This window comes from Gambusia affinis, linkage group LG15 (genome assembly GCF_019740435.1).
Source record: "Gambusia affinis linkage group LG15, SWU_Gaff_1.0, whole genome shotgun sequence".
Classification (NCBI taxonomy): Eukaryota; Metazoa; Chordata; class Actinopteri; order Cyprinodontiformes; family Poeciliidae; genus Gambusia; species Gambusia affinis.
In genome coordinates this window covers 1,230,232-1,253,397 of record NC_057882.1, presented here as the reverse complement: position 1 = coordinate 1,253,397, position 23,166 = coordinate 1,230,232, and the positions used below count along the sequence as shown (strand labels likewise).

The following is a 23,166-nucleotide window of genomic DNA, read 5'->3' as shown; positions in this document are numbered from 1 at the left end:
ATTTAATTGCCAAAGTGATACTGAATAACCCTATGTCAATATTGATAATCTTTAACTTCACTGAGGTAGAAAGCTTTTGTTATTCTTATGCAAACAGATGTACTGGATTTACTCTCATCTGAAGTAAGTAATTGGATTAGTTACTTCTTCTATTAACAGAACATTTTAATAGAAATTGCAGGAGCAGGTATTGTTTGGCTTTATTGTTATGTGATGTCAAAATTTAATCTAATAAACCACCCCTAAGCAGAACATAACTGCATTTTTCTCCACATAAAGTAGTAAAATAAAAAGCTACTGTTGTGTTGTACCTTCTAACTCTCATGTTTTTATTTTTTTTTCCAAAGGGACAAACAGGATTCAACGCCACACTGCTGCAACATGATTGTATGAGCCATTGCAGTGATAAGCAGGTGAGTGTGTTCTCTAGTGGAAAAAACAGAGGTGTTATTGACCCAGATTTAACCTGCAGACATGACATGGCCTCACCTTCATGACAACACACTGCTACATGTGTGTGAGTTACAGTACAAACTGCCACAGCCAAGAATCAGTTCCCCCGGCAGAGGCACACTTCAACCCTCCCGCCCCCTCCAAGTGTCTCATCTGCACTGACATATGGACATACACACATCACCTCTCCAGTTGCTCTCCCATACACACACACACACACGCACGCACACGCCCACACACACACAGACATTTGAAGGATATGGTTTCTGTTCTAGGACCTCGTCCATTTATAACAACACACAAATCTGCTCGGAACTGAACAAAAACGAGAGAAGGAAATACATTAAACTAAAAGACATCCTTCCACAAAGCTTTTGCAGAAATGCTGCTATTTTTCCAGAGGTGCTTTAACTTTTAACAGCCTTCCTGAATCCCAGGCTCACATTAACAAAAGAATATCATGTACTTTTAACTAAATAATTTCATGTTTCAAACAAAAACGTGATGCAATCATGTTGGATAAACAAGAAATTCAACAACTTAACGTTTATGAAATTTAATTATGTTGAGATAACATGATTCATAATAGTCAGACTGATCTTTTGCTGAAGACGATGAGTGAGATCACGGGATGTCACCGGAGTTCATGCAAGATTTTGGGAAATCACGGGACATCATACAAGATCACATGCACATGTAAAAGAGAATGGACAACAATTTTGAAAATACAGTTCTTTTGTACCTTGGCTTATTGTTGAGTGTTCTTTCCACCCTTTTGCCCAGTCCTGTCTTAAAATATATTAATATATTAATATATATAGTTAATATATTAATATATTAATGCATTAATATATTAACCATAATAAATTAAGGTTTAAATTAGAATAACCATGAAATATTAAGTTGAGCCAACACATTTGGTTTAAATTAGAATAATCATAATAAATTAATTTGAGCCAACTCATTTTTTTAAAATTAGAATAACAATATATTAAGTTGAGCCAACACGTTTGATTTAGAATCAACCATAGAATAACCATCATAACATAAGTTGAGCCAACACAATTGCTTTACATGGGAATAACCTTAATAAATTAAGTTGACCTAACACACTTGCTTTAAATAGGAGTAACAGAATTACATGGTGCTGAAATAAAGCAAAGTAATCAGGTGAAAAACCTTTCCATGATTTTTTCATGTTCATCCAAAGAGGTATTTTTTTTAGTGCAGGGCAACCGTACTGTTGAGACGGGTGCCACAGTCATTGATGATGTGATTAGTAGTATTAGTCATGTGACATGAATACCGTAATTAGATGCTAATTATCACTACTGACAGAGTTGTTTAGCTGCTGGTATATTTCTATAGCTTGTTAATGTCTGTTTTATTCTTAATGTGTTTGATTTTTATTAAAACTATCTAGCATTTAACCATTAGTTTTGAGCTTTGACCAGTTAGACCGAGTTTTGCATCATTTAAATTTAAACAGCACTTACCCCAGAGGGAATTAATGCTGATGTTTTTTTACTTGATGAATTGTTATAGTTCCATTTTTTGCAATAGTATTTTTTTTTTCCCACCAGGGGATCTTTTTGTGGGCTCTAGTGTCCCTTATATGACAGCAGGCTGACAGAGGAGGGGGAAGACATGTGGCAATTGTCGGCCGCGTCCGGGAATCAAACCCGCGACGGCCGCGTCGACGACTAAAGCCCTCCAAATGTGGGTTGCGCTATCCCCTATACCACCACAGCACGCCCCTGCAATAGTAATTTTTAACCTTCATTTATTATTTCTGTATTTTCAGAAACTGCTTCGATTTATTTGCACCGTTGACATAATTCTTCAGTAAACCTATTTAATCACCTGATGACCAGCGTGCTTTCTGTAGTGGTCAGTAAACAGAATCCAGCAACAGAGGTCAAAATACTCAACAACGGAGATGTTTGTTTTCTCTTCATATTGAGCATGTCATCAAACAGGTGTTCCCTATTAAATATTTGACCAGCTTATCAAGCTGAAATGAAAAACAAAGAGGAGTACTAAGTTAGTTTCTATGGTAATTTTCTGGTAATGGCTTTGTACTTGTATAGCGCCTTATCAAGTCCTGAGAACCCCACAGGGCTTCACACTTCAGTCATTCACCCATTCACTCACACACTCACACGTTGATGGTGGCAAGCTACTGGATAGTAGCCAGAGCTGCCCTGGGGCAGTCTGACAGAAGCTATGAATGTTTTCCTTATGAAAAAATAGAACAATCCTGTATTATCCTACTGTGAGAAAATTCTGGTGTAACTACAACAAAGTGACAGGCAAACAAGGCATGTAGGTTAACCTACCGATAAAAGGATGGAATTATACAAAATATAAAAAAAATAAATCAAGCATGAACATACTGAAGAGCAAGAGAAAAATTACAACATGAGCAGGTATCATAAGTAGCATACAACAATCCATATATATATATATATATATATATCCATCCATCCATTTTCTTTACACCCTTCTTCCCTAAATGGGGTTGGGAGGGTTGCTGGTGCCTATCTCCAGCTGCGTCCCAGGCGAGAGGCGGGGTACACCCTGGACAGGTCGCCAGTCTGTCGCAGGGCAACACAAAGACATACAAGACAAACAACACACTCAGAGAATTTAGGGAGAATTTAGAGAGACCAATTAACCTGACAGTCATGTTTTTTTTGGACTGTGGGAGGAAGCCGGAGTACCCGGAGAGAACCCACGCATGCACAGGGAGAACATGCAAACTCCATGCAGAAAGATCCCCGGCCGGGAATCGAACCCAGGACCGTCTTGCTGCAAGGCAACAGCTCTACCAACTGCGCCACTGTGCAGCCCCTACATCTATCTATCTATCTATCTATCTATCTATCTATCTATCTATCTATATATATATATATATATATATATATATATATATATATATATATATATATATATATATATATATAGATAGATAGATAGATAGATATATTTTACTGTCTTGTGTGGCTGAAAACCTTTTGTTGTCACAAAAATTTCACAAGTTCTAGTTTTACCAACTGTCTCTGCAAATACAAATTATTTTTTTAGGATAAATAAGAGAACATAAGATTAACCATTGGAAATTTTGCCATATCTAGCAAAATTTTAAGACATTTGGATCCCTGCTTAACGCTGTCTTGTCAACGATGTAAAAGACGGGAATTTGGCCCCATCTAGTGGACACTCTGTATTTCTTGATATTGACTAAAACAAATGTAATAAGGCTGTAACGAACAACTGCTTTTAAATGATCCTAAAACTAATCCTTCAATCACTTAAACTTCACCCTGGATCATACAGGCTAATTTTGGTATGTATAAACATAAAATGTATCAATCTTGCCCCTTATTATCATATTTATATAGATAGATAGATAGATAGATAGATAGATAGATAGATAGATAGATAGATAGATAGATAGATAGATAGATAGATAGATAGATAGATAGATAGATAGATAGATAGATAGATAGATAGATAGATAGATAGATAGATAGATAGATAGATAGATAGATAGATAGATAGATAGATAGATAGATAGATAGATGAATAGATAGATAGATAGATAGATAGATAGATAGATAGATAGATAGATAGATAGATAGATAGATAGATAGATAGATAGATAGATAGATAGATAGATAGATAGATAGATAGATAGATAGATAGATAGATAGATAGATAGATAGATAGATAGATAGATAGATAGATAGATAGATACGTATATATGCTGTTCCATAGTTCTATATAACATTCTCCAAATCTCGGATAAGCCATTACAGTTAAATAAAACTAGTATGTTTGAAGGCTTTACTTTAATCAATCAAACCGATTTGCTCAGGAATACATTAAATACTTTAGCAAACCAAACATTTTATAACTAGATATTACCTGTCTGAATAATATAGGTGTTTAATTCCACTCATTGGGGAGCAAGAGTTTTTAAAACAATGTGCCAGGAGTGAGGCGTTCTCCTCTGGTATACCGAACCTGAATCGCCTGGCCAGCCGCCAGCTGGCGGGGCCTCTGGCTGTTAACGCAGCAGGCGCAGAGATGTCCGAAAATGTCAGAGCAGGTTATGTTTTGGTGAACCAAGCAGATATTTGAGACTTACACACTTACATTCTCACCTAAAAACCTTGTACAAAATCACATTGTGTCATTTAAAGTGTAATATAACCAAATAATTTGCCACTCTTCACTGCTATTGTGGCTCTGCCTGAATGCCCAGTTTGGACCCGCAATTAATTATGGCATATGGAGGGCCATGAAGGATACACTGGACCCATCCTTCAAATCTGGGTAAAAGGAGAACGTATTTGCAGGCCACATGTGAAGGAGTCTGCGAATTCGGACAGGCCTTGTCGCCACGCTATGACATAATCAGCCTACAAATCTGTCCTTCGAAGGATGCAGACCCTGAATTTGGACACAGCTTATGTCTGAGTGCGAGGAGAAGTCTTGAGTACAAGCATTACAAGTTTTGAGAAGAAAAACATGAAGTCCTGCTTTAAAAATAAAAACGTAAGCAAAAGCATTAAGAAGTTTGAGAACATTGTTGGTAACCTCTTGGCCAATAGAATGAAAGTGTTGTACTGCATGTGTTTATTTCTTTCTAATGGGGGTGCCTGTGTATGGGCGTCAAGTACACAAATTTTCTTTCAAAATGTCAACCGAACGCCATTGCACTCTGGCATTCAAAGTTTTTCAAAATGTAAATAAAAATGTGGGGATAAACTTACAGCCAAAAATACTCTGGGGACCGGGTCAGGGCTGGCTGACTTCATCTTCACCAGTGAGTGGCAACTTAGACTCCACCAATGAGTGTAGGTTAATGACAAGTTGTCATAAAGAAGAAATTTTGAATAATATCAACTTTGATATAACTTTGCAGATCACCTGTATGTCTGTTAACTTGGACTATTTCATCATTAAACTCCACCACTATTCATTTTACCTGGGTCTACAGCATCTTGCCTCACCACCACACCCCAACTTCATGACAAACTTAATATTTTAAATGTATGTCTTCAGACAGCCAAAAGTAAGTTCTGTGAAAATTGTGTTGTTGTTTTTTTTAAAAGATTAATGGCACAATACTTATACAAAAAAATAGGTTCAGAGACTGGTTCTAGACCAAATTTACCATGGGGGCAGTGATGTAGTCAGTATTTTTTCATGGGGGTAACTTAAAAAGAATGAAATAAAAACAGGCCAATATTTCATCATTTAATATGTAAGGGAACCAAAGAGCCACTTGAATCAGCTCCCGTCTAGAACCACCCATGGACTCCAAGTCTGTATCTGGTGCTCAATAGATATTTTTTTAAAGTCCAATGTTTTCCAATGTGTAAGGGAAAATATTAATGACACAATGTAATGGCCTCGTGAGGCCTGTGTGTGTGCGTGTGTGTGTGTGCGTGTGTGTGTATGTGTGTGTGTGTGTGTGTTATTACATTACCACATTCATAGGGTAATGTAATAAAACACAAAGATTCATAACTAAGTTTGATCATTAATGCCTGTAAAAACCTATTTACGACAGATGATGATTCTTTGTTAATGACAAGCTATCATAACAAATATATTTTAAACAATGTCAACTTTATATGCTTTATATGAAAAGTGTCATTATTTACCGAATGACATTTAATGATAACAGTCTTCTTCATGTTCATGACACATGCTATGTCATGTTTATGATAGTTCCGTGTAAGTATTATGCACACCCCTTCAAATAAAGTATCAGCAAATTTGTGGCTGTAACAAGAAAAAAGAATTAATAGGTCTATATAAATTTCAGGAAATCCAGTCCATATTTTAATGTTTGCAGTCTACTGCATATTATTCCTAAAAATACAAATTCATTGTGTAAATACAACAAGTAAGGAGCTTAATATGAGGTAATTCATACATTGGTAGATTAACATGGTCGCAACTGATTTTAATATATAAAATTTAATATATATATATATATATATATATATATATATATATATATATATATATATATATATATATATATATTTATATATTTAAATATATATGGGTTTGTTCCTCTTTCTGTTGCAGAAATTGTGGAAAACACAAGTTTAGTTCAAAGCCCACACAAGTGGCACACACAACAAGAGGACGCTGTGAAAGAAATGTGTTAAAGGCTTCCTGACAAATGACAACTTCAATTGGAAAATCCCCCACTTGCAGCATTCTTTGCATTATTGCTAAAAAACATAAAAACAGAAAACAAAAGCTACTCCAGCACCAAATGTTTATTGAAAAAAAATGTAATGTTGTGAGGCATTCCTGATTGTTTTTGAGTTTTTCTTTTTGTCTGAAGAAGTTTAACCTGAAAGGAGGGGTGAGAAGTACCAGTTAGCGAAAAATGTACTTTAATTTGAAAAGATTACATTTGGTTCAGGAATGGATTAATGATGAAATTGTGACAGCTGTAGCCCATTTTCTGTAAACGTCTGTATTTGTTGAACCTTGTAACATCGCTTCAAATGCCAGTCGAAGCCTTGCAAATCTCCCTTTAAATATTGATAGGTTGTGGCTGTGATGTTATTCTGACATATTTAGGTGAATCCTTAAGTACAGAAATGATCACTGATTGGGAAAATGAAGAAAAAATACACAAAAATCAAATAAAATTTTATTTGTATAGCACATTTCAGCAGCAAGGCATTTCAAAGTGCTTTACATCATATCAAACACAGAAACACAATGCAACATAGAATCAACAATCAAAACACAACATTAAGTCTGGTGCCATCAATAAATTTGTAATTGATTACGTTTCAAATACAACTCTAAACAAGTGGGTTTTTAGTCAAGATTTAAAAGAAGTCAGTTTTCAGCTGTTTTACAGTTTTCTGGAAGTTTGTTCCAAATTTGTGGTGCATAGAGGCTGAATTCTGCTTCTCCTCGTTTGGTTCTGGTTCTGGGGATGCAGAGCAGACCAGAACCAGAAGACCTGAGAGGTCTGTAAGGTTGATACAACAGCAGCAGATCTTTAATGTATTGTGGTGCCAAACCATTCAGTGATTTATAAACTAACAACAGTATTTTAAAGTCTATTCTTTGAGCCACAGGGAGCCATTGTAGGGACTTGAAAACTGGTATTATGTGCTCTATCTTCTTGGTTTTAGTGAGAACGTGAGCAGTAGCATTCTGGATCAGCTGCAGCTGGATGATTGATTTGTTGGACAGAGCTGTGAAGACGCTGTTGCAATAATCAATGCGACTGAAGATAAATGCATGGATGAGTTTCTTTAGATCTGCCTGAGACATTAGTCCTTTAATCCTGGAAATGTTCTTCGGGTGATAAAAGGCCTACTTTGTTACTGTCTTTATGTGGCTCTGGATTTTCAGGTCAGAGTCCATCACTACTCCCTGGTTTCGGGCCTGATCGCTAGTTTTTAGTTGTAATAACTGAAGGTGTGCACTGACTCTAGATCGTTCCTCTTTAGGTCCAAAAATAACCTCAGTTTTGTTTCTGTTCAGCTGGAGAACGTTTTGGCACATCCACACATTTTTCTGTTCTAAGCATCTGTTCAGTGATTGGATGGGTTCAGAGTGCCCTGGTGACATCATAATGTAGAGCTGTGTGTCATCTGCATAGTTATGGTAGCTAATATTATTTCCTGTTATAACCTGAGCTAGTGGGAGCATATAAATAATGAGTAAAAGGTGTCCTAGGATTGAACCTTGGGGTACCCCACATGTGATCTTTGACCTCTTTGATGAGAAGTTTCCAATTGAAACAAAGAAATCCCTGTTCTTTATGTAAGATTCAAACCAGTTAAGCACTGGACCGGAGAGTCCGACCCAACTCTCCAGTTGATTCAGTAATATATCATGGTCAACAGTGTCAAAAGCTGCACTGAGGTCCAACAGAACCAGAACTGTGGTTCTCCCACAGTCCGTATTTATATGGATATCATTGAACACTTTTACGAGGGCAGTCTCTGTGCTGTGGTCTGCAGTTGGTTAGTTGGTTATCATTAGGAAGCTATTTAACTGTTTACACACAACTTTTTCAATAACTTTGCTGATAAATGGGAGGTTGGAGATCGGCCTGTAATTCTGCAGTAGTGATTTGTCTACATTGTTCTTTTTTATCAGTGGTTTGATTACTGCCGATTTCAAAGCCTGGGGTAAACACCTGATGAGAGGAATGAGTTACTATTTGGATCAGATCAATAGCAACAACAGGCAGGACTTTCTTAAAGAAATGTGAGGGTAGAACATCCAGACAGCAGGAACTGGAGCTGAGTTGACTTATAATTTCCTCTAGGGTTTTATGATTAAGTAGTTGAAATTGGATCATTTTTCCTGTATTTGTTTTGGTTGGGCACAGCAATGGTACTGGCTTTAGAGTGGATGTGCAGATTAATCTTATGATTTTTAAAAATTTTCTCTGAAAAGAAGCTGGAAAACTGGTTGCAGGCGGCTTTGGATTGAAATTCAGGTGGTAACGTCATAGGAGGGTTTGTGAGCCTGTCAACTGTTGCAAATAAAACTTGAGCATTGTTAATGATTTTGTTTATGACATCTGCAAAGAAGGCCTGTCTTGCATTTTTGAGTGTTAAATGATAGTAATGTAGTGTTTCTTTATAGATGTCATAATGAACGTGAAGTTGAGTTTTACGCCATTTTCGTTCAGCCCTACGACAGAGTTGTCTTGCAGATCTAACTGTGCATTTCTCCATGGAGATTTCTTCTTACCAGACACAACCTTCATTTTAATTGGGGCAATGGAATCAATAATATCTGAAACTTTAGACTGGAAATCATTAACCATCTTATCTATGTCATTACAGCTTAAGGGTGAGGAAGAATAGATTTGATTAAATGTTTGTGCTGTGTTTTCTGTGAGAGAACGTTTTGTGATGGTTGCTGTTTGTCCAAGTGGGTTAAAAGATAAAGAACTTTCAAAGATAACAGCAAAGAGATCCGACAAGGCAACATCAGTTATAGAGACATTGGAAATATTCACACCCTTACTGATGTGTCCTTGAGTGTGTGTTGCTTGTTTGACATGTTGTGTTAGACCAAAAGTCTCTAAAATATTAGAGAACTTTTTTGCCCCTCTGTCTTGGGAGTTGTCAACATGAATGTTGAAATCACCGACAATTACTAAACAATCATAATCAATACATATGAGAGATAGAAGCTCATTCAAGTCAATAAAGAAATTTTCCACAAATGTTGGAGTATAGAGTTACTGTCAAAGTTTGTTTGTGGCCTTTAACCTCAATTCCACAATACTCAAAAGAGGTGAAGTGACCCGAAGATATTTTATTACTATTTATGGTATTCTTAAATATTGAAGCTACACCTCCTCCTTTTTTATGTTTTCAACTCTCACTTCAGAAATTGTAGTTATGAGGCGCAGATTCAATTAGTACGATTGCTTCATTATTGTCATTCAACCATATTTATGTCAGAAACACAACATCGATATTATGCTCAGTGATGAAATCATTAATTAATAGAGCTTTAGCACAGAGAGATCTGGTATTTAAAAGATCCAGTTTTAGTGACTTGGAGGCCAAAAGTCTAGACATCAATGATTAGTCAGGCTCATATATCATCCATGCCTGTAGGAGTTAACTTACTGAATAGACTTAATGTTAGTCATCATGATAAAGTTAGCATTTTTATCAGCTTTTTTTTTTTTTTTTTACTTGAAAAAGCAAAATGAAGTTAGTTGGTAACATTGTTGCCTTACATCAAGAAGGTCCTACGTTTAAATCCCAGCCTGGAGTGTTTGTATTGGGTTTGGGTCTTCTGCCTGTGATCTGTGATATGTACAGATTTTTTCTTTGGTACATTCTCTGGCTGCCTCTAATGGCTGTCCAAAACAACCATTAGATTGAGTTGCTATGCTTAATTTCCCCTAGGAATGAATGTGTGCATGTCTTGTTGGTCTCTAACTGGCCAGTAAATTGATTTTTTTTTCTTTCTGTGGGATATTAAGTTATGCCACGCCCAAACACAGACAAAGAGGAAGTGATTTCTTGTGGTGTGTTGACGACACACAGACTATTTAAGCAAAGTTCCTGCAACTCTTTTGACTTCAACTTTTCAGCCCTTCAGCATGGAGGAGATCTACGTCAGGCATGTGGAGCTGCTTGGCTTCGAGAAACGATTCTTTCCAAGTCAGCACTACGTGAGTCAATCTAAAACACAAAATGTGCCAAAAAAGACTTTATTAAATCTTGAAGTCAGGGTTTAAGGAAAAAAATGTTAGTCTTCAGCAAACATTTTTTTAAGGCATTCATTTTTTATGTGTTTAAATGTCATGCAGGTATACAGGCTGATGGTGAAATGGAGTGATGAGTCAGAGAAGCTGATCTACAGGACATATCCTGAGATCCACACTTTTCATGTCAGTTCCCCTGACGTTTGTTGCTAAAGCTCTCCCAAATTTAAAACATGCACAGCTTCTGAATGTTCCCTTTGGTTTTCCCTTGCAGAAATCTCTGAAGGAAATGTTTCCCATTGAAGCTGGACAAATAGATAAGAGGGACAGAGTAATCCCATCGCTGCCAGGTAAAAAACAACAAAACATAGTTTAAACATTTAAAGTTGTTAATTATACTTATTATAAATTATATGTCTTCTACTATTGGAGAATATCAAAATAAGTTTGCTGTATGTAAAACCCCCTCGTATTCTGCAATCCTCCTCCAGGAAGCACCTGCGATTAACAAACATGTGGCTGAATTCACTTCCCTTTTTCTTTCATGCACAACTGAGATGAACTAGATGAGCTGCAACTAATGTTTAAATTCACCCAGAAATGAGGGAAAATAATGCAGAATATAGCTCAAGGGAGTTTTAGTTCCTACATGAGTTGTTCATGTATAAAGCTGCACTTTTCTGAGGTCAGGGTGTTACAATAAACTGAATACCTCATATATCTTCAATATATTCTGGACGGTTTGGTTTCAGTCTTGATTTTGTTTTAGGGGCCAGTAGAAGTGAACTTTTTCTTCTGAAGGAATGTGAAATATTTTATTTTCACCCTCTGCAGCTGGCTATATTTAACAACTGATCAAAGTCACCATACAAATAAATAAATAAAATTTAGTATCATTTAAAGGGCCTGTTTATCTTAGAAATGAACAGCCGGTGATTTTTATTTATTTCTGAAATTTTAGAGTTTTTCTTCCCATTTTTTTCTTTTTTTGTTTTTACTTCAATAACCGTGTTTGTTAACCTCCTACGGATGAGTCCTTCATGAGTTCCTCTGTTTCTAATCAACAGTCATTCTGTTTAAGATGACTCATAGAGACTCATATAATCTTCTCAGAACAAGGCCATTTGTATTAAAAAATGTCTACTTTGATTAATGACTAATTTAGAATAGAATAGACCTTTATATCCTCTGAGGGAAAATTCTTGCATACAAGCAACAAAGTGACAAAAGTGAGATGAAGCATGTAAATTTACACAAAATTTACAATATAAAAATGAAAACAGAACATAATCCATAAAGTTGGCAAATGGACAGCATAGGAAAATACTGTCAATATTAAAAAACATGACAATATTGTTCATTTTTGGGTTCAAACATGAATTGGAATTTACCATTGCCAGAGATACATTTTTCACGATAAAGAGAAATATTATGATAAATGCCCATCCCTCCATTTTGCTGCAGTTATCCTCATTAATAATCCTCACCTTTGATGAAAATGTTGAACTAAAAGAGTTTCAAATGTATTATTCAAAATTTATTCGGCATTAGAACTAAACTGAAATAGTGTCATGTGAATCGGTATGAGGCAGACTCATTTAATGATGTCTGAAATATCCATCCATCCATCTTCTTACACCCTTGTCCCTAGAGGAATCGGGAGGGGTGCTGGTGCCTATCTCCAACTAACGTTCCAGGCGAGAGACAGGGTACATTTTGAACAGGTCACCAGTCTGTTGCAGGGCAATACCCGAAATCCAAAAATCCAAAATCCAGACAGCACAGATTGAGCAAGAAGGCTAAGGCTCAAAAACTGGTAGCAACTGGTCACACTAGACATCTGACGGCAGACAACTGTCTTGACTCAACAACTAGACAGCAAGACAGATTAGACAAGGGCCCGACAGAGAACAGGTATACACTTGTTGTTGGTGTATACCCACCCACAACCGGTGGGTGTAAATACACAGGGAGTAATCAAGGGAACTAGACACAGCTGAGATCAATCAAGGGTAGACAGGACAACACCGAAATTCAACTGACACAGAAAAACTCAAATCCTTACAAATAGAATAGTTTTAAAATTAACTATTCTATAGAACTATAGAATTAGAAACGAGACCATCACCCAGCAAATCTTGTGAATCCAGACTTCTTTCTTATGATTTCCAAAAAGGATACAAGTTAAATGAACATCTGGGTGTGATTTTTTAGTAATACTTGTTATATTTGATTCAGACTGAACACTGATGCCTCTGATGTTTGGTGAACTGATCTATTTCATACAGGAAGCTCTTTATGGCTGCAGGCAACTATAATGGCATAGCTCAGTACTTCTGTTTTCCATTTGCATCCTAACTGTCCTAAAAATTATTTGGGACATAGTGAAAACGGATTTATGTCATTATCTACTCAGAAATGCATATCTTTGGCTCCTTTCTTCTTCTATCTTGTTGTGTTTCTCTCCAATAAGGAGAGCAAAGCTGTCAATTGCCTCAAAATATAAAATTTTCTGTTTATGTATTCCATAATTATCAAGAGCTCTGACCATATTTGCAGTTATGAGCAAAATGCGTGATTGCTGCATCTAATCTTCTTAAATGACAAGAAAAGCGAATAGGGGACCCAATTATATGAGCTATTAAGATTTAGAGTAGGTCAAAATGTCTCGTCAACATGTTTAAATCCCACTTTTATTGCATTTTACTGAAGCAGTTTAACGTCATTCTGAGTCTATTGCAAAGGCTCAGAACCAGAGTCAGAATTAGATTGATAATGAATATTAAAGGCAACATTTGTATGTATTAGAAAGAAAATTAGAAGTTAAATGTTACATGTACAAGATTTATTGCACTGTTAAAATAGAGTAAAAGCAGAGTATAGTATAGTAGCTTTCTGCATATGGTTGTCAAGACGACAACCATATGCAGAAAGCTACTCCTGTATTGCTGCTCTCTTTAGAAAACATATTTCTTCTTTTGATACATTTTAATTTAAAGACAAAAAGAAATTAAAAAGAATTAAATGCAGGGATGATACTGAATTTGATAGAAAATAAATATCATGCTGTTGTAGTTAAACTGTAACCTTCCTCCCATCTCCTATCTTTTTTACTGCAGATAGAACAAAAAATAAATAAGAGAAGTGAAATTAACTGCTGAGCATAACAGAAAATATGCAGACTGTATTTCCATTCAGTATTTGTGAGCATTTCCCATGTTTCAGGTGTTGTAGTTTCAGTGTTTGTAGTTGCAGTGATAACCTGCACGTCTAGAAACGTGCAGGTTATCACTCTTTTCTTGGTTTTGAGTTCCTGTTTAAACATTCAGGACATTTTCTGGTTTAAAAAAACAGAACTAAACCTTTACACATTCCCGTTGAGAAATGTTACCAAACTTGTGGTTGCAGAAAGGAAAAGAAGAAGCAGAAAGAAAATTCAACCCTGGTGCAAACTGCAGCTTGCTGCTAACTTTTCATCACTCAGAACCTAAAGCAGCTGGAGAGTAATGTTTCAAATAGCTCTTTGTTTCTTTTGTTGCAACAGCCCTTTTTTTTAGAATTAAATAGAATTTGTTGGCTAATAGAAAATGCTGTTCAGGCTTTTGCAAGATTCTGGTCTTGAAAAGCATAGTTTCAGGTCTTATTTTATCTCATTTTTCCAGCAAACGTGTGTTCACTTAAAGCAATCTCTGAAGTTTCCTCATTAAAGCGGTCATCACAGAAGTGGAAAGGTGCTATGTCACTGAAGAAGCTATGTCACTATGTCCATACCCTCCTATCACAACCCAAATCGCTTTGGGTTGGGAAAGGCTTCAAATTTTCTAAGAAATATTTACAACATTGAATTATCTGAACATATGCCACATTTTAACTTGGATGCCCCTGAACTTCTTGCAAAGAGGCAAATATGACAAATCTTAATGCAGGTCTGTCTTATGAATCTAGCGTGCCCGAAATTTCTCCAGATTCCTTGTCTGGCTTAAAGTGCAACTCCATTCCAGTATTTCCTTGAGGAATATTGTTAATATGTTCAACTACAACTGGACAACTAAACCTCACCAGAGTGGTCTGTTTGTCACCTCAGCCCCACGATGGGTGGAAAGCCAGAAGTCCAGAGAAATCCGGAAGATCACCTTAGCCGAGTATTGTGAGTCTCTCATCAACTTGCCGGCTCACATCTCCCGCTGCAAACATCTGTCCTCCTTCTTCAAGGTCCGACCCGAGGACGAAAACCCACCTGCACCAAACACGTTAGTTTAAATCACTCACAGACACACATCAGCACCATAAAATGTTTTTTTGTTGTTGTTGTTGTTGTTCTTTTTTAATTTCGGGGAAAAAAACCCCATAAAAACAGAGTACTCTTCCTACAGAATGAAAAGAAATGACACATTTGTGGAGTCCAGGGAGCTCACCAGAGCCACTGCATCAGGTAGGTTTTGATTCAACTGCTTTAACAAAAATCCTTAGAAAGTTTCTGAATTACAACTTTTATTCACTTTTATTACTGACAGAAAAGTCTCAATTATTTTTAAAGGGTGAATCTGAGCATTTTTGCACGTCTGAAGTCAAACCACATGAAAACAAACTGACTAATTTATGACCAATCTCTTGATGACAACAGTTTTTTGGTTTAATGAAATAGGCCATTTAGTTGGAAAGACAATAATAATAAAATAAAAAAACACATGGAACTAGATGTTTTTTGGTCTCTCAAGTTAGTCAGATTTTGCAAGTGTAAGCCAACTAACTAGGGGAACCATAATCTTTCACCCTGCAGAAATTTCTGGACCCATCATCCTGGACACCTATAGAGTCATTGCAGACTTTGAAAAGACGTCGAAACATGAGCTCAACCTCTACACTGGAGACTTTGTGGAAATCGTGGAGAAAAATCAGAATGGTGAGAGAAGCATCAAAGTGTTTGAGTAGGATCAACTCTATATAATATCAAATATCAAACTACTAAATGTCAAAATTCATCTAAATACACTGAAATCTGATGACACTCAGTTAATTAGACTAAGAAGCATCAAATCCAATGTTTTTTTTCCCCAGGATTTTAATATTTTACTGTTTAAACATAAACGATGAAACTGAACCGCATTCATCCTAAGACAATAACATAACACGCAGACGAAAAAAGAAAATAAAAATAAAAAGATGTGAAAACTTCACTTGAATGTAAATAGTACTTTTCCTCAGTTTTTGTCTCATAAACATGTAACGCATCTTTATGAGGCGGAGCGCATCTGTGGGGTAATTTCATTCTCAATTTTAAAAAAAGAAAACAGATTGGATTTTTTTTTTCTTTAAAATGTATCATTTTTATTTTCGTGAGGTGACCTTGTGTCCTGAAAGCACATTTTACATAAAATATAGGATTATTATTATTATAAATATTTATACTTCTACAAACAAGGACGTTGCCATGATGGCAGATTTTCGGATATTTATACTAATTTAGATATGTATTTAAGGGTGGTGACAGGGCTGACGAGCAGCTGTGCTCTATTTCCCGCAAATTTATGATTTATAAAGGAAAGGTGCATAGCCACGTGCTTACACATGGCTTTATGCATTCGATTTTTTTGTGTACACCGCACGTTTCTAAATTTTTTTGTACGCCAAGTTTTAGTGTGAAAACTGCGCACTCTTTTATGCACAGTTTAAAAGAGTGCGCATAAAAGAGTGCACACTCTTTTATGCGCACTCCAGGTAAGGTAATATTGGCAAGAGACGGTTACACAGAGTATTAACAGCTATTATACTGTATCAACTACTGCTTCCATTTTTGTGTTTATAGGATTTCATGGGGGAAAGTCTTAAATCTGAGGATTTAAGACTCAGATTTTCACGTGTTTTCTGTGATAAACACGTGTATATTTATTAAGCTTTGTCATGAAAATTGCCTTTTTTCAGCCAAAACAAAAACACCACGTTATTTTGCCAAAATAACTTATTTAACATAATCAAATATTAAATAAGGTCATTATGGTTACTTAGATTTTTAGTAGATCCTGACCCGTAGATCTTAAATTTAAATTAAAGTGGTCTTAAAAATGACTTACCTAATCCCCTTTTAAAATACATATTTCTTATCAGTGGATTCTTCCCTCAATGAAAATGCTCAAATCAAATTAAACATTGGCTTAAAGAAAATTCAGTATGAGATAATTCTGCTGAATTAATAGATGACTGATTATTAAATAATGCTCTTTCTAAATGCAAAAGGACAAAATATTTTCTTGTAGACTGAAAAAGATGAGATTGCATATAAACTAAAAGGGCAGGTTCAAAGAAACCTTTTAAGTTCCTTCTCAGAACTTTACTTCAGTTCCACTTTTCTTGAGTCAGTCATCTGAATGCTGTTCTCCTATCAACTTATTTTATTTAATTTTAAAAGAGTAGTACATTTTCTTGAGCTCTTCTGCCCTAATTTTCATCTGTTACAATATGTAAACACATGACATTCACTGATATGTTCTCAGCTTCTTCAAAGAACAAATTTTACAAAAATAGACTTTTTAACTCCTTAAACTTCACCATTATAAACTAATCCAAGCAAGTTTTTAATAAGATTAACAGCAGTAAATGTGCTTAAATTAACATGATGTTTTTGTTCTTTTACCTCATTTACAGGTTGCAAAGAATATATTTGCAACTTCATGTCAATGAAGTGTTACTTGTAAGGTGGTTTTGGGTTGTTATGAAGTTGCTGCTGTTGGTTTCAGGTTGGTGGTTCTGCCAGTGTGAATCCAAACGAGGCTGGGTCCCTGCTTCCTACCTGGAACCCCTTGATGGACCGGAGGAGGCAGAGGAACCTGAACCGGACTATGAAGGTGAGAGATGTACGAACAGCCACAAACTGCATGGTGGACATTCAGAGTGCTTGTTTGCTGATAGATGTTCATCTCTACAGGAGAACTACATGTCATCATCCAAGCATACCAGGCAGAGGAGGAGGATGAGATTTCTCTGGAGGTGGGAGACAGTGTGGAGGTCATTCACAAGCTGCTGGATGGGTGGTGGGTCATCAGGTAAAATCTGAGCAAGCATTTTTTTGTAAACTGTTCTCGTTGTCTATTAGGTTTTTCATTCAGTTTTAGTCCAGACCTCAACATTTTCTCTCTATTGGTGTGCTAAGAAACTTTTTGAGATAGTTTTGAAGTTTTCCTTTCAACATTAGGCATGGTTTCTGCAATAAACCAGTCAGGATGTTGCTGATTTGTATATCAAACATCTTTTAGCTTCATATAATTAGCTGCAGATGCTTTTTAAATACCATACTTCTACTCCTTAGGAAAAGACAGTTAATGTATACCAGCATTTGTGTGGGGAGAGATTCTTGCATAAAATGTTTTTAGTTTGTTTACCCATTTTAAAATAACTTTTTTGTTGTTTATTTGCCAGAAAAGGAGAAGAGACTGGTCATTACCCTTCCATGTTCCTGCAGACGTCTGACAAGAAAAATGAAACACACAGGACAAGCCTACGAGGACAGAGACCTCCACCTCGCAGGTATGCAGATGGACATGTGTGTGTAAGCTGAACTTCATGGCGTAAGATTAGAATAATTTCTTTGAAATCCATTCTGAGAAATAAATTAATGAAGCTGCAACTCATTAAAACAGGAAGAGGAATGTTTGTTCATAATTTGTCTGTTGTCATCTGTGGCTTTTCTTATGCAACTTCTGAATAAAGGGAAGTGGCTTTCCTTTTACACTTCTCCACACACAACTTTTTCATCCATTAGACTGCAATAAATCTACTCAAGTTTTAGTACTTACTCGCTATATATCTAAGTGCATGGTTAAATGTTTGCAATAATTAGTCTTTGCCTGAAATCAAATAATCTAGATCAGGGGTGGTGAACCAGTTCAGCATTAAGAGCCAAATGAAGCTCATCATCACTGTAAAGAGCCACACAACAATTTCAAGATTGGCTTTGTAGCATGTTTCTAGTTGAAACAGCTTTTTCCTTAGTCCCTAATGCTTTAGTGGGACACCTGACAGTGTTCACTTTTTTTTCCAAGTGTCTAGATTTGGTTTGTACTCTGTTTTAGCTACTCAAAGCAACTCTTTCAGATGGATCAGTGAAAACAAGACAATGATTAGATTTGTTTAAATGTAGTAAAAATTTATTCACAGACACAGAAAACTTTTGAGCTCGGTCTGCCAAAGTGGCGGGTGTGGAAGTGTCTGATGCAGAACATTTTTGAAACATGTAGGACAATTTACTCGCATGGCTCAGATTTGTACCTATTTGAGGGAATTGTGGTGACCTCTACTATTTGCATATTTTATACTGTAGTTTAACAATTATTTTTGGTGTAGCAACCCAAGTACATCGCTACCCCCGTTTTAGCCCTCTTTAAAAAAATTCCTGGATTCACCCCTGCTCAGTAGTTTAAACCCTACTTAAAGATTGAACACAGTAGGTCTGACATACCATAATAAATATCGTTATTAATTTAATCTCTCATAGGAGTCTGTTTCTTACTGATTTTTCTCACTTTTGTTCTGCTTTTTTCCTGCAGTAAAAAAATTACGAATTATCTCAAATCCATGAATCTGCCACTCTGAGCATCACCGTGATGAACAGCATTGATTGTGTTCATCTGATCAGACTTAGTTTTTCCCCTATATGGCACCAGAACCTGCTGCGCATACTCTGATATGTTTGCTTCTATCTTATTACTTGTGCAACACCAGCTTGCTCTGCTTCACTCCCACCTCTGTGCCACAATTCTCTGAGCTTTATTGGAAACAGCGCAATAATGCAACCGACAGAAATACAGAGACCTGTTGAGGAAAGCGACCTGTCCAGTGTGCAACCCGCCTCTCACCCGGAATGTAGCTGGAGATACGCACCAGCAACCCTCCCGGCCCCACTAAGAGACAAGGGTGAACAGAAAATTGATGGATGGATGTTGAGGAAAGCTTTTATAATGGAAACAGATTTTATTCCTAAATGATTCAAGTCCTTCTATCACCTAAAGCACAGGTGTCAAACTCCAATCCTGGAGGGCCACTTGCCTGCTACTTTTAGATGTGGCTCTGCTGCACCACACCTGAATAGAATAAGTAGGTTATTAACAAGGCTCTGGATAAATTATCTATACAAGGAGGAGGTAATTAAACCATTTCATTCCAGTGTTTTGTAGCTGTGGCACATCTAAAGACTGCAGGATAGTGTCCTATGAGGACACTATTGACACCCCTGACCTAAAGTCTCTCCGCCTCTTGTAGGGCTAGCTTAAAATTTGACATCCTGCGCAGCACGTTACACTGCTTTTGTCAGCACTCACACTCATTGAAGGTAGCAACACCTCTTTTTTGAGATTTGAAATGATGGCCCGTTAGTATAGGCTTCTGTTACCTTTGATTACTCATAAAAGACACTCGAAATTCATTTTTGGATCAAAAACAGCCAGTCGAAAAAGTGGTACAACGGTACTGCGTCGAAGAGCTGTTTGCGGCTTGAGAGACGCAGGTTCGCCACCCCTGATCTAGACCTACCTCCTATCTTCTGTATCTATTTTAGGTCCACCATCAGAAATGCCAAAAGCATCCACAGCAAGTCCCGGCAGAAGCTAAGTCAGGACGCCTATCGCAGGAACAGTCGGCGTTACTTGCAGCAGAAAGGTGTCACCCCTCCAAAGCAGAACTCTGGGAAGGTGCCACTGAAGGAGAGGAAGAATGAGGGTAATAAAGAACAAGTTTTGATATTTGCAGCTGGTTCGATCTGAATGGCTCCACATAATCTCCGTCTTCTGTATTCATTCAACAGACAACATTCCCGAAGTGTCTGAATCCAGTTCAGAGAGTGAGCTGAAGAAGGAAGCTCCAGTCATCCCACCGCGGCCCAGCCCAGAGCTCATCCTGGAGCGCTGCACCGACAGCACTCGCAAGAAAATGAGTATTCATAAGTCGAGCTCCAGCTCTTCCAGCTAGCACCAGGATTATCAGGGAGGAGATCTTTCTTTTCAGTGCTTTAAGTCAAGATGTGGTGAACTGTTTGCTTCTCATCACAGCACTTCTGATGTTTTGGACTTTTCATTTTGTAGCTTCTAGCAAACATGTTTTCATAGGCAAACTTTTAGAGAAACTATAGCTTCACACTGATTACACTGTGGTGTTTTATTTTTTTTCTTACCCAAAACTTGTATATTTAGTTCTGCATCCCACAGACCTCATTCTAATTTTAAGTGGCCCAAATATACTTTTAGATTGCATGAGTTAATTAGGCCTACTTTCATTTTGGCACAGAAACAAACTCAGTGTTTAACTCCATTTTTTTTTTACTTTCAAGGCTAAAAAAACAAGCTAAGAAAATACATGGGCCAGTAAATGTTACTTGATCTTGTGTTTTTGTAAGCTCTGCTTTTATTTATTTGCTCAATAAATTTCTGAAACAATGAAACAAAGTAACATTGTAGAGTGTAAAATGGGGGAAAATTTGTGTTCAGTTCTTCAGTTTTCTTTATTTTCCAAATGCGAAATGAATGTTGGCATTAAGAATGACATATCGTAATTTATTGCAGAATCTTTATTATAAACAGAAAAAAAACTTTTGCTTAAAAACTTAAAAGATCTTGTCGTGGTTTTGGTTTCTTTTTTGTGGTTTAAAACTTAAATTGGCAAGAGGATAGGGAAAATAATTCTAGAATTCTAGAATTGCTGCTGGTCAAAAAAAAAAAACACATGTTGAAGTTGCTCTGTTATGTTAGTTCTCATTTTTTTCTGTTTTTAGACTTTTATCATTTTTTTTATTTTTTGGCTAAGGAATTTCATGCTTGGACCATTAGTCCCTCTGGTATTGGATGCTAATCCAGCTAGAAGAATATTTGCCATTACTTTTTTACTTTTGGACAGTAAAAAACTTTTACTTTTGGAAACTCAAGATTCACTGCATTTAATATACGTACTTGGATGATATAAGTAACGGCAACATTTCATTTCCCTTAGAGATAAGGTATTTTTGAATTTAATGAAATTTTTAAGAAAGTTATATAGTGTCTTATGCCTAATATGTTGTGCTTGGTTTTCCAACATTTATAATAAAATATACTAATGTAATATTTATCATTGTATAATAATTTATTTAATGTTTTTCAAAATATTAAAAGAGAAACAGATCAGAAGAAAAACATTGACCCCGACGTGATTTGAACACGCAACCTTCTGATCTGGAGTCAGACGCGCTACCGTTGCGCCACGAGGTCCTGTCCACAGTCTTTTCAGACATCTGTATATGAAGGAAAGCAGATCTTGTGGTTTCTGCAACGTCGTTTTGATTGTGTACATTGCTCCGTCTCTATTTGAAACGCTGGAAAATAATATTCGACATTCGCTGATTTAGACAACTTAAAACTGTCAGCATTCGCAAGTCAAAGAAACTAGTCATCTAAAGAAAGCTGAATTCTAACTGTCCGAGTATTATTGAATAATAATATTCAATAATTCAATAAGACAAGTAACAACAAATGCCTACTGGGGTTACTTTTTTTTAAACGGAAAAAAAAAAACAGGTACTTTTGGTCGTGAGTACATGCGCAGCCAATGAATGGTTAGCTTAACACGTAACCGTCCTCCAGTGTACATTTTAGGACATCCAGGAAAACATCTGTACTCAGCAGAACAGACGGCAGTCATCGCATAAACTATCAGAAACCGTTCAGATCTGAAAATATTTCTTCAGATATGGTTATTTCCGAGTCGGCGTATTGCAGTCCCTGGTGGTCTAGTGGTTAGGATTCGGCGCTCTCACCGCCGCGGCCCGGGTTCGATTCCCGGTCAGGGAACTTATTTTCACAACTTGAATGTAAGCTAAGAATTTGACTTTTTGAACTCAATATTTATGTATTTGCGTCAACTGTTTTAGTTTTTTTTTGTCATTAAGCATTATATGCTTAATTTCACTCACCGTCAAACAAAAGCTATGCAACTGCTGATGAATGGTCCACAGCTACATCAGAAACTGCTATTTAAATCTCGTTTTAGGAATCCCAAAACATTAACAGTTTTGAGGGAATTTATTCAAGCAAAAGCATGTGTGGACCAGTAACAGACATGCCAAATGTGAGAAGACAGATAATTCTCCTGTGTATCTCCATCCTCATCCATGTTCATGGAAGACCAACAAGCAGGGGGATTTAGAATAAGCCGGATGTGAAGTGATTGCTGAATCCCTTCAAAATAAAATAAAATTGGGTATATTGGTAAAAATGTACTTATGGTATAAATTTGCAAGACTGTCACCTCTATTTTCAGTCCACTATTTGCATTCATGTGCAGAAGCATAAATATTTTGTAATTTAAATTTAATTGGCTGAACCTAAGGTAAGCTACAAAAACATAGCCGATACATGACTGGAATTTATCCTTAATTAAATGCATTTCCTCTCACAGTGTGGTGTTCAGAATCCGAATCCTTAGCATTTTTCTTTCAAAGAAAATGTAGA

General features: G+C 36.5%; 1 protein-coding gene and 2 non-coding genes across 3 annotated transcripts; 2 read left to right on the top strand and 1 right to left on the bottom strand.

The window, feature by feature from the left end:
- Positions 1–21,130, top strand: ncf1 (neutrophil cytosolic factor 1). Its single transcript, XM_044141603.1, has 13 exons — positions 1–123; positions 348–413; positions 10,586–10,666; positions 10,805–10,885; positions 10,974–11,049; positions 14,784–14,949; positions 15,073–15,131; positions 15,480–15,602; positions 17,434–17,541; positions 17,622–17,739; positions 18,113–18,220; positions 20,247–20,407; positions 20,493–21,130. Exons 1-13 carry the CDS (start codon positions 88–90, stop codon positions 20,654–20,656), a joined length of 1,347 nt encoding a protein of 448 aa, XP_043997538.1. The 5' UTR covers positions 1–87; the 3' UTR covers positions 20,657–21,130.
- Positions 21,131–21,855: 725 nt separating this feature from the next.
- On the bottom strand, positions 21,856–21,927 carry trnaw-cca. Its single transcript has one exon. It is a non-coding gene; the product is annotated as a tRNA-Trp (tRNA).
- A 507-nt stretch (positions 21,928–22,434) lies between these two features.
- Positions 22,435–22,506, top strand: trnae-cuc. Its single transcript has one exon. It is a non-coding gene; the product is annotated as a tRNA-Glu (tRNA).
- The last annotated feature ends 660 nt before the right edge of the window (positions 22,507–23,166 follow it).